General features: G+C 38.3%; 2 protein-coding genes across 6 annotated transcripts in view; one reads left to right on the forward strand and one right to left on the reverse strand.

Annotated features, from left to right (window-relative positions):
• The window catches only part of LOC102131155 (gamma-interferon-inducible protein 16), a 42,118-nt gene extending 37,203 nt beyond the window's left edge, over positions 1-4,915 (reverse strand). For all 5 annotated transcript variants that reach the window (XM_065543929.1, XM_065543928.1, XM_005541319.4 and 2 more), the window contains exon 1: positions 4,664-4,915. The gene's annotated coding sequence lies outside the window, so the exon portion shown is untranslated. The remainder of the gene's footprint in view (positions 1-4,663) is intronic.
• A 9,038-nt stretch (positions 4,916-13,953) lies between these two features.
• PYDC5 (pyrin domain containing 5) lies at positions 13,954-14,315 on the forward strand. The gene is given in 2 exon segments (XM_045385158.2): positions 13,954-14,085; positions 14,088-14,315. Coding segments are annotated over 2 exon segments (360 nt in total).
• Positions 14,316-17,083: the final 2,768 nt, after the last annotated feature.

Genomic DNA, 17,083 nt, shown 5'->3' on the forward strand with positions numbered 1-17,083 from the left:
TTAGGAATGTCTAAGAAATTCTTCCCTTTGAATGAGGATAGTTGAGTTGGGTCCAGTTGTTAGAGGGAGGTCTGAGAACAAGCAATTGTCTCAGTGTTTAGTGTGTGAGCTCTGCAGTGTCAAAGCCCTTGGTTCCTCTTCTTATCCTTTACTAGGGCTGGAGCCTATTCCCCAGATCCCGCCTGTTGTTTCTTAAATCTTCCCACACCCAGTATGACTGGAGTGGCCTAGGTGTAAATGGGCTGCAGCCTCCCACCTTATATGAATAACCTTCTGCTACAGCGCTACAGTTTCATGCTGGGGCACCGACACTATTCTCCTTGACTCTTCCCTAGTTGGCTGTCATTAACATCCTCCCTTCTTTGGTGCTAGACCATGGCTTCTGTTCTCTGTACCCATAAAACCATCACTTTGCTGAAAATCTGCATGCTTTCTAGTGCAGCATCACAGTATTTATTCACTGAAATTATTTTATTGGTTGTTTTATTTTTCTTATTTCAGACTTGATTTGCCTAATTATTTCTTTTTGCACGACCAGTTTTCTCTCGATAAGCCACATTTATATTCCACTGAAATCCTTCAATATTTCTCCTTTTTCTTTCCAAAAATTCCTTGCTTCCTATACTCTCTCAGAAAATGTTGAAGAAGCTGCATCTTTTTTGCTCCTAGTACTTTTGTATTCCTTGTAGCTATGCTTCACAAAGACGCCAGACACCTTGTGTCTTCATGCCTCATGACTTTTCTAGTTCCTGCTTATTGCCTGGAAAGCCATTCCCACATTTCTTTCTTTGACTACTTCCCATACAACCTTAAGACTCAACTGAGGCTTTGTCTCCTGGTAGATTTTTCAGAGTCCCCTTACGGACAGTGTCACTCCTCTTGACCTCTTAACACCTGTATATTTCCATGATGACAGTGCAAGATATGGATTCCAAACATTTTTAATTAATGAATTTTTTTAAGTTTGGGAATGATGTCTTTGTGTATCTTTTCTATAACCAAGGTATTTAAATTTCAGGGGCTATTAATTGGGCCAGGCGTGGTGGCTCACACCTGTAATCCCAGCATGCTGGAAGGCCAAGGCGTTCGGATCAGGAGGTCCGGAGATCAAGAGCATCCTGGCTAACATCGTGAGACCTCATTTCCACTGAAAATACAAAAAATTAGCCAGGTGTGGTGGCACACGCCTGCAGTCCCAGCTACTCAGGAGGCTGAGGCAGGAGAATCGCCTGAACCCAAGAGATGGAGGTTGCAGTGAGCGGAGATCGTGCCACTGCCCTCCAGCCTGGGTGACAGAGTGAGATTCCATCAAAAAAAAAAAATTGCTTCGTTCTTATGAGAACAGGAGGATCCTTGGATTGAAAATGTCCAGAGAATGAAGGTAAAATCTATACAAAAACACATTATAGTGAAACTGAAGAATATAATAAACAAAACTACTCTGTATAGATCACCTACAAAGACTCAAGAATCAAATTGAAAGTGAATCGCTATATCAAAACTGTCCGAAGCAGGACAATGGAATCGTTTTTATATAATACTGGTCCAAAGTTCCATATCAATTGCAAAACCAAAAAAAAAATTTTCAGTGGAAAGTTTTGACTTATTTTGTGAGTGTGCTAGAAACAATAAGTTCCTCTTCAAACTTTCCTGTTCTTTCTTGTTCTATAAACAACCCTTTCCTCCTTTGCCACGCCCCAGACAGGCCTTCCCGCCTAATTGTTAAGGCACAGTCTCTTCCTTCCTGCCTAATTAGCCCTGCACAATTTAAAGCAGTAGCCAATCTGGTCAGCTCAGACTGTGCGTTGTGACTGACGCAGGCAGCACCCTTCTGTAGAAGCAAATATGCTTTGCTGAGAAATTTCCTGTTTAAGTGCTGGTTTTTCTTTGTGGCACCGAGCACATGTTTCTAAACAAGTGTGACAGCACAATTTATTTGCAAAATAAAACCAGATTTGGGATGACAGTAGGCTATGTATAATCTTTATTTCACTTAAATGTGAACGTTCACAGGTTTTGTTTTGCAGTATTAGTGTTTGATTTTGGAGTAATTATTTATATCCCAGTGGAGTTTCCAGTAAGACAGTATTTAGAATACATACACTAAATAGCCTTTCTGAAGCCTCCAGATTCTTAATTTCAAAATCTATCTAGCTCCACTGCACAGAATAGGTGCTTTCATCTTGTCTTAAGGGAAAATATAATTTTACATTTGGAGTTTTAATTTAGGCACAATGATATTTAAATAGAAGAGTCTCAAAAATTATTTTGTGATTCTCAGGGCCGCAGTCTTTTTGCAAGACAAAGACTCATGCCACAAGAAAACATCTATTGAAAATAATATTTAATAAGAAAACAATGAATAAAATTAAAAATGCTGCCAGCCAAAAGATAAGAAGAGTGAAAAATAAAGTTTTTTTAGGTGCTCCTAATGCCTTAAAAAGAAAGCCCCGATCAAAGAGAAGAGAAACAGAAATTACAACAGCATGGTAAAGGGAGGGAAGAAAAAGAAGCATGACAATACACTAAAGCAATTGTCTTAGATAGTGAGATGATATAAATTTGTCATAAATTGAAGAACAGATTGCAGATTGTTAATTACCAGCATATACCTAAAAGGTCTGACCTGTTAATTGACAACTTTCATCAAATTTGATTTAAGAAAGCTACATACGGGCCGGGCGCGGTGGCTCAAGCCTGTAATCCCAGCACTTTGGGAGGCCGAGACGGGCGGATCACAAGGTCAGGAGATCGAGACCATCCTGGCTAACACGGTGAAACCCCGTCTCTACTAAAAAATACAAAAACCTAGCCGGGCGAGGTGGCGGGCGTCTGTAGTCCCAGCTACTCGGGAGGCTGAGGCAGGAGAATGGCGTGAACCCGGGAGGCGGAGCTTGCAGTGAGCTGAGATCCGGCCACTGCACTCCAGTCTGGGCGACAAAGCGAGACTCCGTCTCAACAAAAAAAAAAAAAAAAAAAAAAAAAAAGAAATCTACATACATGTTCTTAACAAAAAATGAAAAAAATTGTTAAAAATTATCTTGCAAAGAATAACTAAAGAAAGCCAGTTTATCTATGTTTGTGTAACTTTAAATATACCTTAAGCCCAAAAGTAACTTCAGATACCACATAATGACAAAAGGTTCAATTCCTAGGAAATTATAACAGTTTTAGTTATGAATTTATCTTATTTATCTAATGATATTATTTATTATTTTATAGTGCTTCGTGGTACTATAATTAGTATATATTTCTCTTCGTATACACACATGCACAGACATCACTACACACACATATATTTATATGTATGTACTTCTTTGTCTACATGATTCTATATACATATATTTGTGTGTGAATGTATATTATATGTACACATACATATGTGATTGTGAGAGCACTACAAGGAAAAAAAAAATTTTTCTTTTTTTTGAGACAGTTTTTTTTTTCTTGCTCACTTGCCCAGGCTGGAGTGTAGTGGCACAATCTCGGCTCACTGTAACCTCTGCCTCCCGGTTCAAGCGATTCTACTGCCTCAGTATCCTGAGTAGCTGGGATTACAGGCACGCACGACCATACCCAGCTAATTTTTGTATTTTTAATAGAGATGGGGTTTCGCCAGGCTGGCCAGGCTGGTCTGGAACCTCTGACACCTCAAGTGATCAGCTCGCCTTGGTCTCCCAAAGTACTGGGATTGCAGGCGTGAACCTCTGTGCCCGGCCGAAAAAGCAAACTTTATAATAGGAGATTTCAGTTTATGTTTCAATTACTAAACGAATAAGATAAAAAAAATCCGTAATGATATAATAAATTTGAACAACGCAATTAATAAACTTAACATTTATCTAATAAAATTCTGAAATCAACATTTAAAAATCTCACATTCCATTTAAGCACACATGAAATATTGTACCAGGCTACAGAAAACATCTTTTAAAAATTTGAAAAGTAAGCAATAGTAACCTTTTCCTAATTGACTTCCCCTCCACTCCCCTATACCCTGCCACAAGGAAAAAAAAATCATTAACTTTCAGGAGGGCAGAGAGTAATTCCAAAATGACTGAAATTCTGCCCCTAGCACCCGCTGTAGAATGGAGCTAAAGTAAAAGATCAACATATTTATGAAAATATTAAGACACCATGTACCATGAATAACTGTGTTTGTGAAACTTAAAAAGATTTTCTATTCTATGTGTACATTTGTTCTCATGTTTTATAAAATTGAGATGATGTCATATAATACACCTCTATGTTCAGATGTGTTTTTTACTTAATATTCTTTCATGATACTTTTTTCACATCACTATCTTGAGAACCCACCACAGCTACCGAGTTTCCAATGCTTCTTCCAGCCAAAATAACCAAAGCCCTCTTCTAAGTACCAACTTACGCCAATACACACTCAGAGAATTAGTTTTAAAATCTGCAGTGGTCAAAATGCATTTTCTCTTGTTCAGTCCTCAGTTGTGGTGGAATAAAAGAATCCTGTTATCTTCCTAAGTAAATGAAGGATTCCTATCAAGCAACTCGGCAACTTTTCTGAATACCCAGCCCTACTCCCATCACCCCATGACCCTGAATAACGAATACTGATTGTCCCCTTGTGATTTTGGGGACTTCAAGGAAGGAACAAGATCATATTTACAAAATCAGCAACAGTACTCACCTCACTGGAAATTTTTTCAACACTAGTCCAGATGTTGAGATCTTCAGCAATGCAGAAAACAATGATTATTTTGTGTGAGGGGGGAGATAAATCAGTAAAGTTCCCAGAAACGGAACTGCAGGATGTTGTAATCTTCAGAAATGCCAAGAAAATGAAGTATGTGCAAAGATAACAAGGAAAAAAGGCCTTGGTTGAGTCAGTTAGCTGACTAGTCCTGGCTTGCTCCTATTCTGTTATTGCCCCAGAGAGAATGGAGTAGGAGCAATGTGGAGACTCCTCCCACCAGTGTTTTTAGCTTTCGTTTCTGTTAGTCAGAGAAAATGAACAGTTTCCTGCTGGCAAGGGCTAGAGGGTGTGGTGAGGGGAAGTGGGGGGATGAGAAATTACTTTAATGGGTCCAGTGAACATTTTTCGGGTGATGTGTACACTAAAATCTCTGACTTCCCCAATATGCCATATGTCCATGTAACGAAATTACACTTGTACCTCATAAATGTATATAAATACAAATAAATAAGTTTTTTTCCCCACAAAATTAAATAACTGAAAGGAATTCCAACATTAGAACTTTCTTACCCAGCAGGCTTACATGTGGGTCATTAGAGACCTATATTGTCTAAAATGATGCTCAAATATAAGAGAAGCAAGGTGGCTTCTTCTCCCTCCTTTCCTGTGCACAGAGTGGCAGTGGCAGGAGGAGATCTTGGTAGGAGCATCTATTGCTACTAATATTTTACTGCATCTCCTGGGTGGGGAAGCGTCTGCTATGAAATCGCTGTTTGTTTAAATACTACCTGAATTATTCATCCAATTGTTAATAACTGACAAACCTGGGGGATTTCCAGATCAGAAAGTCATTATGAATATGTAAACCCTTCCTCAAATTTATATGAAGGAGTTTAACACTAGCTGTCCTCTTGACTATAACTAGGTTACTTTACTTCAATGATTAGATTCATGATTGCTCATGTTTTCTGCAGTATTCATGGATAAATACAAGTGGATAGTGGGCTCACAATATGACAGCATCGAAGCCTTGAAAATCCCGGAAAATGCACTGAACTTCTGGCAGCATGAGGAGCCTGTTTAATCCTTTGCTCAGCAGTGCATTTTTCTCTGTTAAGGACAATGGATGCCCTTTAGAGTGCCGTAACCCCAGGATGTTAACTAAATGGCGTCAACTAGCAGATGATGTGGTGCTAACCCAGCAGCAGATCTGCAAGCAGGATGTGGTCATGAGTTGGAAAAGGGGCCCCATTGACAGTTAATATGTACTATTCAAGGCCATCTACAGAGCAAAAGAAAGCTGATTGTTTTAATCCAAACTAGGGCCATGAAGGGGATAGCTGAATTCTGGATTTCAAACCACACGAATAACTTTATCAAAGAAGGAATAAGTCAAGAAAAAGCAAAGAGGATCTGGAATGACAGCCATAAACACCTCTGGGTGTTCATGGTGATCTTTTACTGGCTTTAGGTTGCTCTTTATGTGGATACATTGAGTTGGCCTTAAGGCAGTAGGTAGAGAAGGATATTAGGGCGGTCATTGAGAACCCCAATCCAGAGGTCAAAGGGTAAGGACCCTTGGAAGTTATGACCATTCAAAACATTTTCTGCCTTTTACTTGTAATCATTTTATATGCAGTAATGTCCTCAATTGGGACTCCAGCATACAACACACAAATTGCTGTCACCAATGAGGGCAATTCAGGACAATGCTCCATAGTTCATACGGCGAAGATGAAATTTTCATAGATGAAGAAAGAAATGCTTAAAAATGTGCATTTTCCCCCACTCTGTGGCAGTGGCCAACAATGGTAATTTGTGCTATCATACAGAAAAGTCATTAGTAAAATATACAAACATTTCTGATAAAGCGAAAAATATACAAAAATTTCTGATAAAGTGAAAAATGTGTGAATATATATATGTATAAATTATGTAGCTACATTATTAAAGTGACTAAATTTATATTAATCAGACATTATTTTGGATAAAATCTCTCAATTGTGTACCTATTTTTTAACAACTGAGGGTTCAGTTTCCCTCTTTATGACAAAAAGCAGCTTACTATTTTACCTTTCTGGCCTCGTTTTCCATACTGTTCCACATACACCAAAGTTTTAGTTGTGCAGAAACATTTATGTCACTTCACACTTTGGAGTATTTGTAGGTGACATTTCTCCTGTCAGTATTGCAAATGTCTTTACCTTGCTAAGAACAATAAGACCTATTGCATATTGATTTTTCATGATGCAATAGACTGTGGTACATGCATTGTTCACTTGTTTTTCAAATCAACCCTATGCAGCAAAGTTTCCCCTTTTTAGAGAAGACTACTATCTTAGTTGACTTGGGCCTTCTGGATGCTGAGGGCTCCAAAATCAAGGATGGCTAATTTGGTTTCTGGTATGAGCCCCCTTCCTGGCTTGCAGATGGCCATATTGATGTGGGGTCCTCACCTCGTGGTGAGAGACAGAGCACCCTCTGATGCCTCTTCTTATAAGGGTACTAATCACATTATGAGGACCCCACCCTCATAAACTACCCCCCAAAGGCCTTGCTTTCAAATATCATCACATTGGGAGGTTATGGCTTCATCATATGAATTTGGGTAACATAATCCAGTGTGTAGCAATAATTGAAGCTATTTTCCAGAAACTAAGCTACTAGTGTTGGAGCCAGATTCAAACCAGATCCATCTTATTCCAAAGCCCATGCACTTGACCGCTAAGCAAAATTTCTTCCTTGATTTACTAATTTTTACACACATTTTATTCTTTAGCAAAACATTCATATCCCATTTAAGCTTATGTGAATGTCATTTTCTTCATTATCTCTTTACAGATTCTCCACTTAACAATATTAGCACAAGGGCATTGTTTGTGTTCTCATGCTTCTTGCTGGGGCTGGACACTTGCTGTTAAAACACAGGAATCTGATTTTCCCAAAGCCTAAACTCAATTATTTTCTTTTTTTGGAATACTAACATTTGTCTCTCCAACTCTTACATGAATGAAACCATGAATTTCAGATATTGACTTTGATGTTTTGTCCATTGATTCTCAGTTGAAATTAGAAGTCAAAGTTTATCTCTTTCATCATACTTGGTTTTGTGCTGTTTCCTTTTCCCCACTACATCCATTTTTTTTTTCTGTATTATCTTGTATGTCCTAGATTGTGTTCTACTTAACATATGTATTTTGTGATTAAAATCAAAGTATATTATTATATGATACGGCTAAAGGCCAATTCAATTCTATAGACAAACTGAGATAAGTGTTAGAAATGCAAAATAATACAGAATTATGGACATACAAGATGGGAGAAGTTTATGGTGCAAATACCTATCGCCTTGGTCCTTTTTTCTTTTTCTTTTCTTTTTTGGCACTTGCACCAAGGGTGAATGTAGTTAAATAGTTAGGTGGCTGTTGTGAAAACGCCCTGCTGGACTAAGAGCCACCCTATATAAGCACAAGGCAAGCTCAGACCAAAGAAGAGGCAGACCACTCCAGGCTGGTTGGTAGTCAAAGAGCTAGTCAGGAGAAACTTACATAGGAAGGCAGTCTTAAGCGGGAGCAAGAGAAGGCAGATCTCCTCCTCCGCAACACACGTATGAGTAGTCTTTCATACAATGAGAAAAAAAGAGGAAGGAAAAGCCAGTAGGGGGCTGAGGGGTGGGGATAGCTATACTGATAGTGCCTTAAGCCATCTGGTTGCTCTCTTAATCTATTTACCTCCTGCTTAAAGGGATTGTTTGAGTTTCCTTCAATCTGTTCCACATTGCTAAGGAGGGGGAGGATGTTCCTGGAAGCAGCAGTTATATCTTGGCGCCAGTATGCATTTTCCAGTGAGACTGCAGCCTCCTATAACTCAATTTGAGGCCAGTTCCCAGAACACATTTTCACAACAATGCCATTCCTTTCTCTCCAATCTGAATGCTTCTCTCAGCCAGTCCTTACTTGAAATTTTGTAGTTTCTGTATTGCCGTTTTGTATTTTACTTTTCCTGTTGCCCAAAACTAATGCCATGAACTCCAGACAACTCTGTTGGCTGAAAGGGCTTCTGTAGTTCTAGGGTCGACCTCTTTACTTTGGAATGGAATAAAAAAGAGACTCAGTGTTGAGGTGGGAGAGGAGAGTGAATACATATGGAAACCTTGGGAGTGATGTGAACCAGTCATGATATACTGTACACAGCCAGAGTCGGCATCAGTCATCTCATGTTTATTGCATGTCACATGGAGAAAATATGAATGAAAAGTTTCTGTCTCATTAAAACTGTTCTCTGACCCTCCCTGTAATGGACACGCATACTTTCCCACTGTTTTAGTCTGTATAGTGCTGCTGTAATGGAATACTATAGACTGGGTAATTTATACAGAACAGAAATGTATTTCTCACAGTTCTTGAGGTGGAAGTCCAAGCTCAAGGCATCAGTAACTGGTGAGGCCTTCTTGCTGTGTCCTCAAATGACAAATGGGGTGAATTCACCCCCACAAGCCCCTGTTAAGAGTGGCATTAATCCGTTTATGTGAGTGAAACTCATCATCTAAATACCTCCCATTTGGCCCCACCTCCCAACACTGTTGCATTGGGTACTAAGTTTCAATATTATTTTTGAAGGGAGTAAAAACATTGATAGTTTCTACTTCTCCGGCTTTAACTCTGCTATCTTCATTCTTTATTTGCTTATTTTATTTAAAACTATTCTCCAGAAAGCATTCTTTGAGGATCTTTACTAGATTGATAATTTCTTTGCTCTGTTTCATTTCAGGACTTCACTTTTGGCTGTCAAAATTTCCCTTGGTATAATTTATCGCTAAAATTGAAGATGAGATTCTCTACTGTTGTCAATAATGAACTCCTAAACATCTGGTTTTGGGAATTTTTTTTTTTTCTTTTGAGATGGAGTCTTGCTCTGTTGCCCAGGCTGGAGTGCAATGGCATGATCTCGACTCACTGCAAACTCTGCCTCCCGGGTACAAGTGATTCTCCTGTTTCAGCCTCCTAAGTAGCCAGAATTACAGGCATGCACCACCAAGCCTGGCTAATTTTTGTATTTTCAGTAGAGACAAGGTTTCACCATGTTGGCCAGGCTGGTCTCAAACTCCTGACCTCAAGTGATCCACCTACCTCGGCCTCCCAAAGTGCTGGGATTAAAGGCATGAGCCACGGCGCCCTGCTGGTTTTGGGAATTCTTACCCCAAATCTAAAATCTATAATTTACTCAGATTTGCTTAGCAGTAAGGGCAAAATTAATTGAAATTTTGATTTCTTAACTTTTTTTTTTTCTTTTGGAGATAAAGTTGTGCCATGTTTCCCAGGCTGATCTCGAACTCCTGAGCTCAAACAATCTACCTACCTCAGCCTCCCAAAGTGCTGGGATTACAGGCGTGAGCCACCACATCCATCCTTAATATTTTTGCTCAAATTTGGGTGTTAATATATTAAGAAGAGAGAAATAAAATTTACAAGTAATAGAGAAGCGGTGTTTGAATTTTATTTCCTTTCATGTTTTAGATTAAGGATTGACAATCTTTGGTTGAAGGAAAGAAACTGCTGTTCACACAAATAAGTGTTTCTATATGTTTGAATGTTTAAGGTATCAAGTCTTGAGTGTCAGAAACGCAAAATAATACAGAATTGGCCGGGCGCAGTAGCTCATGCCTGTAATCCCAGCACTTCAGGAGGCCGAGGCGGGTGGATCACAAGGTCAGGAGATCGAGACCATCCTGGCTAGTATGGTGAAACCCCGTCTCTACTAAAAATACAAAAAATTAGCTGGGCGTGGTGGGCGCCTGTAGTACCTGCTACTCGGGAGGCTGAGGCACAAGAATGGTGTGAACCGGGGAGGCAGAGCTTGCAGTGAGCCGAGCTCATGCCACTGTACTCCAGCCTGGGTGACAGAGTGAGACTACGTCTCAAAAATAAAAATAATAATACAGAATTATGGACATACAAGATGGGAGAAGTTAATGGTGCAAATACCTATCGCCTTGGTCTTTTTGTTCCCTGACTCAGTAACAGGTGGCTAACTGCTCCTTAGACTGATAGAGCCAAAACGTGATTCCAGCCTAAGAATCACAAAAGAGCAAAACAGAGAAGGGAACAGAGATCAAGCTCCTTTAGAAATTTGGAATATGGCAAGTTATTTCTTCTTAGCTTTATGGCAGTAATTTAAGTATTATGTGATTTTGTAATTGCAGAATATTATGACATAGCCAGAATAAAAGTACAGTTATTGTCTAAATAGATATTAGATTCACAAATTAAATTGCCGTGAAAAAAATAACTAATAGCAGAAACATTAAAATAAACCATGCATTTTTCTATCAGCTTAGTCTGAAAGTTCACACAAATTCAATTACTTGAAGTTTCCTTGCAATTCACCATGTTTTACTTCCCTCTTAGAATCTAGAGTAACTTGCACAGTGGAACCATAGGGAGTTGGATTACTCCCACCAGAGACGGAAGTTTCTAAATTTTCCACGTTTATTATATATATGTTATATATTTGGCATAATGCTTTGGATTTTTAAAAGCCTTCTTAACCTTGTTCTCTTTTGAAATTATTCTACAAGTAGATAGATGTGGTTTGATTATAATTCTGCTTTTTATCTATGCTATTTCCGGCTTGAACATCCCTCTTCAAGAATGTGCAGTGAGGACACTTGCTCTGTGCATTCTCAGGCAACTCTGGCTCTTGAGTAATCCAGCCATATGGATGAGTAGAACCTGGGAATTAGAGATTCCCAGGGCTGAAATCTTAGATGGGATGCCTAGAGAGTTGATTCAACATATGTTATTTAACAAATGTTTATTGAGAACCTACTATGTGCAAGATACTACTCTAGGCGGTAGGAGTACAGCAATAAACAGCACACAAATCCTTGACCACAAGGCACTTCTATTTCAGCAGGCTGGCTATTAAAGAATAAACAAATAGCAATAGCATTTATACTATAATGTCATATATAATATAATGCTTATATATTACAAGCAGATAAGTACTATGAAGAAATATACAAGGTATGAGATAATAGGCAGTCATGGTATCATGTGCTATTGTGCAGCATGTGTTCATTGAAGGTTGAGCTTAGAAAAAAACAATTAAGCAGAAAATCTGAACAGAGTGAAGGAGCAAGCTGTGCCAATATTCTAGGTGAAAAGAAATAAATGATTTGACAAAGAAAAGAATTGCTAATGCTTCAATTATAAGACTACTATATACCTGAGGGTTGGTGTTTTGGAAGCAAATAACACTAGTTTTATTTTTCTTTCCTTTTTAAATTTTTTAAACAGGGAATCATTCCATACTCTCTGTATGATAAGCAGGCTGTTGGCATAAGAAAAAGCAGAGCTCCTGGATTCAGAAGACTTGAATTCAGTAATTTGTACTGTCTTTTACTGGCTGTTTGGTTTCAGGTAACTCATGCCACCTAATTTAAAATGTAGTAATTGGGAGACTATAATAAATGCTAACTGTCTTGTATCAGGCATACCATGCTGTGTATTTACAACCCGGAGATGGGAATTATCATCCCCATCCAGAGATAATTATATGCTCCCTCAAGGTTTTCTTTTCTTTGTCTCTTCCAGACTCTGTGTGAAAGCACTTTGTACACAGTAAGGTGCTATCCAGTGTCAGCTATTATGCATGGTACAGGGCCATGCTTCTCAACTACAGTGTGTACACCCCTGGGTCATGAAGTCACCAAATCAATTGTCTGCATTTTCTTTGGGTATACATTTTACCCTATAGCAAATACTTTAAAATATGTTTTAAGTAAACAGATATCATGGAGTAAAATGTAAATTTTATATTTATGTGATAAAAGCTGTCTCAATTTTCTTATATATAGTTATTGATATGTGAATGTTAGCACATAATAGGGTTATAGGAAGGTTGCATTCTTATAGATAAGTGGGAAACATGCTGAGTTGACTGTGTTTAGCATATAATAGATGCTCAGGAAACGCAAATTTCCTTCTTTTCTTTCACTGGTAAGACTGGGACATTCAGGTGGTTTAATCGTTTTAAGTATTTGAAATGTGTTCCTTATTTTGAAAATGTTCCTTATAATACTTTCAATTTTCACTTATACATTCTACATGTATAAGTGGAGTTTCTCTAGTTATCACCTGCCTATAGGAAAAAATAGTAAGTTCACATGAAAAGTAATAACTCAGAATTTATTAACATTGTCTATCAATGGGAGCCTCCCCTAAAATTCACAGTTGGTTATCTTCAGTTCATAAACATCCTTTCTGGTTCTTGGCTCAAGTCCTCTACCATATAGGTTGCTACTTTTAAAGTAAAATTACTAAATACTAGTAATTTTGAGCACCTGTTCATATATGTGTTGGGCATTTGAGTAATGTGGTTATTCATATCTATTGTCCATTTTTCACGTGTGCTGTACAAATAGGACAATGTGTAGTTCTACATGCAATCTGAATTATATACATTGCCTATGTTTTCTTTCAGGATTTGGAAGTATTTGTTATGTTTATTTTTTCTTTTTTATAAAGAAATTTAGAGTTTACATGCAGTCAAATTTAATAAACTTTTCCTTCCTCACTTGTACCTTTTGTGCTTAAGACACCTTCCCCTACCTCAACATAGTGAGATTATCCTGTTTTCTTCTAATGGGTTACTAGTCACATTAGGTCTTCAATGTGCTACACACTTTAAATAACCAGATCTATGTGACTGGAGGAAAACTGACTCATCAAGCAAAGGATGGCACTGAGCCATTCATGAGGGATCCACCCCCATGAGCCAAACACTTCCCGTTAAGCCCCACCTCCAACACTGGGAATCACATTTCAGCATGAGATTTGGAGAAAATAAATATCCAAACCATATAAATATGGTTCCAAAAACATGATCCATGAAAGAAGAAATTGAACAATTGAGCTTTATCTACTGTATACATGTCAAAAAAATTTAAATTGTACCCCTGAAATATGTGCATTGTGTTGTATGTCAGTTACGCCTGAATAACTCTGTTTTAAAAATATCAGGAAAATGGATCCCATTTTCTAAGAATTCCAGAGGTGTTGTGTACCCTTCTGAAGATGTCTTTCCCAGGAAGAAGGACTATCTTGCTTAAAAAGATCTTTCTTATATTTCACCAAAATCTCTTTTAGTATACTGTAAACATTTTATTTTCCCTTTAAAAAATAGTAACAGCTCACACTGCTTTATTTTGAACGTTGAATCACTTTTGGTGGTATAATCTTACATAGTTTGGATTCCTTATAAGCTGATCCTAAAGTCGTGAGATGGAGAGTAAATATAAGGAGACACTCTCGCTAACCCCCCTGAATAACATCACTGATGAGGAACTGGATAGCTGTAAGTTCTTTCTTCCAGATGGGTTTAATATTGCCGCAGGCAAACTACATACTGGAAACAGAGCACAAGTAACCAACTTGATGATTTAAAATGCTGGCGTGGAGTCTGCAGTGAGGAAGACCGTATTTTTCAGAAGTTGAATTACATGCTTGTGGCAAAATGTCTTCCGGAAGAGGAGGAAACGGGTATACGTGGGAGTCCCGCATCTGCCCGGTCCCTTTCTCAGTCAAGACTTGGCCTTTCCTTTCATGGCATTTTCTGGGAATTATTGATGAGGGAAACGGGATAGCACTAAGCTATTCATGAGGGATCCACCCCGTTATCCAGACACCTCCCATCAGGCCCCACCTCCAACACTAGGGATTGCATTTCAGCATGAAAGTCCCCCAGGGAACGCTGCTGGAATTTGTTTGCTAACTTAGCCTTGTTCGTTACTCCCTTTTACTGAAAAATCACTCCTAAGAAGTGTTTGTTACAAATTCCACAAATCCATCCCAGCCTTTGTTTTCATCTCTTGTTCCAGCCCTCAGGGCTGCCACTTCCATTAGTCATCTTTTCTCTTCTCCAGTTCAATTGCAGAGCCCATGAACATGGAATTTCAATCTTCTCAAAACCTCATGTACACGGTTTACCAAAGATTTGAAGAGAAAGGAAAGAAATCATAGCACTGGAAAAAAATAAACTGGAATACTAGGTCATTTTGTTCTCCCACACAGCCTGCCCATTCTTCTCCCTGTCCCCGGCCTGCTGTGGCCCCAGACCATCCTTTCTTCAAGGGAGTCTTATATTCATACATCCGCTCTTTCGAATTCAAATATTATTTATCTTTCTATTTCCTTCCACTAATGACAACATAAGCTACCCGCACACAAAACCTGTTTTTATATTATTGGACAAATCATTGAATGTCTCCATCTTATCTGCATTTTGTTTATATTTCTGATTTTTTTCTCTATGTGCAATTAATATATCCTTTACTTATGTCTGTATGATTAAAATTGACCAACAAAGGAGCATCTCACACAAGGATCCCCAAAATGAGAGCCTCCAAATGTAACAATTTAGAGATTTTTAAGTTCAACTCTAACAGCAAAACCTATGACATCTTTTGCTGTGTGTGTGTGTGTGTGTGTGTGCGCGCGCGCGCGCACGCAAGCACACAATATGGATAACATGGTTTCTACGTTCAAGTGATTTCTATGAAGGCGAGATGAGACCGTGTAAGTGATGATATAAGCCATAGTTCTATACAGATATAAACTGTTAGGCAATATTTAAGGCGCTTCAGTGAAAGGGCTGGTTGTCTTATGCATTATATTTTCCTGGGTTATTCAAAGCCAGAAAGTGTAGTGCTTAGATATTGCCACAAGGTGGCAGTAACTTCACATAATGTGCGGAAGCAACTACCCGACCTGCAGAAATCAATTAAGTTCCTTTACAGCTCTAAATTTCTATTCTAGATCACGCCTAGGCCTACTTTGAAAATAGCAAATTTATTTATTTGTGCCCCATGCTACCCTTAACTATCCCTGGAGGAAACCAGGTTTTTGTTGTATTTTCTGTAGTTTTCAACTTTCATTCCTTGTTGAAAGTTCTCTCTGCATAACCATTGCTATGCCTGCACATGGAGCACTGTGTAGTATTCTACCCACGACCTCACCTCATGCAACATAGAGGAGATCTGGAGAAATCTTTAATGAAGAAGGTTAATAATTATTTTATGGGAAAGATCAGTAAATGGAGAGACAGATGACAAAATATGAGGACATTTAAGCCTGGAGAAAGGAAGCTGAGCAAGCTTATGATAAAATTCTATAAAAATGCTGTAAGATTAACATAGAAAGTTGAAAATGATAAATGAAATAATAAGTGAGACATCTGCACATGATTATCAATGAAAAAGAGATTTACAGTGGGCAGACATACTCGTCCACAAATACTGCATTTGTACCACTGTGTGTGAGATGAAATGTGGCTGATGTGATGTGGTAGAACGATAGGTTGATTCCCTTGGCCTCCTTTGACTCTGTTTTTTCTCCTGTACTCTCAACACAGAAGGGAGACTTTATCTTCATACCTCTCTGAAACCAGTTTCACGGAACTAAGTTACCTTTGAAAGTTAGTTTTACTAATTCTTAGTAGACATTCCTCTACACTATCCCTGACAGAGTCTATGACTTTCTATTGTTTGAAATGTAGTGATATATTGTTAGATATATAGTTTACAAATATTTTGTCCCATTCTGTAAGCTGTTCCTTCATTCTGTTGATTGTATCCTTTACTGTGCAGAAGCTTTTGAGTTTGATGTAATCTCATTTATCCATTTGTGCTTTTGCTGCCTGTGCTTTTGAGGTCTTATTCAAACAATTCTTATACCAATGTCCTGAGGCATTTTCTCTATGTTTTCTTCTGGTAGTTTCATAGTTCTGGATCTTATCTTTAAGTCTTTAATTCATTCTGAATGACTTTCACATGTTGTGAGAGTTGAGTCTAATTTTATTCTTCTTCATGTGATTATTCAAAACATGTAAGGAATTCAAAGAACTCAATACTCGATATAAAATAAACAAAAACAAAATAAAATAACTTGATTACAAAGTAGACAAAAGCCTGAATAGACATTTATCAAATGAAGCCATACAAATGGCTACCAGGTATATGAAAAATGCTCCACATCACCAAACATTGGGTAATGCAAAGTAAAGCCATAATGAGATTTCACCTCCTCCCAGTTTGAACGGCTATTATCAAAAAGACAAGCGATAACAAATGTCAGCAAGGATGTGGAGAAAAGGGAGCTCCTTACACTGTTGGTGAGAATGTAAAGAGCCATTATGGGAAATAGTATGGAGGCACCTCAAAAAATTAAAAAGAGAAATACCATATGATGTAGCAGTCCCGCCACTGGGTTTATAGTAAGTAGACATGAAATAAGTATGTTGGAGAGCTCTCTATACTCTCATATTTATTGCAGCACCATTCACAGTTATGAATGGCACTATTCACAATTCGCATTGATTCACGTGGATTCAGTCTAAGTGTCTGCTAGTGGATGA

The sequence above is a fragment of the Macaca fascicularis genome, chromosome 1, assembly GCF_037993035.2.
Source record: "Macaca fascicularis isolate 582-1 chromosome 1, T2T-MFA8v1.1".
Classification (NCBI taxonomy): Eukaryota; Metazoa; Chordata; class Mammalia; order Primates; family Cercopithecidae; genus Macaca; species Macaca fascicularis.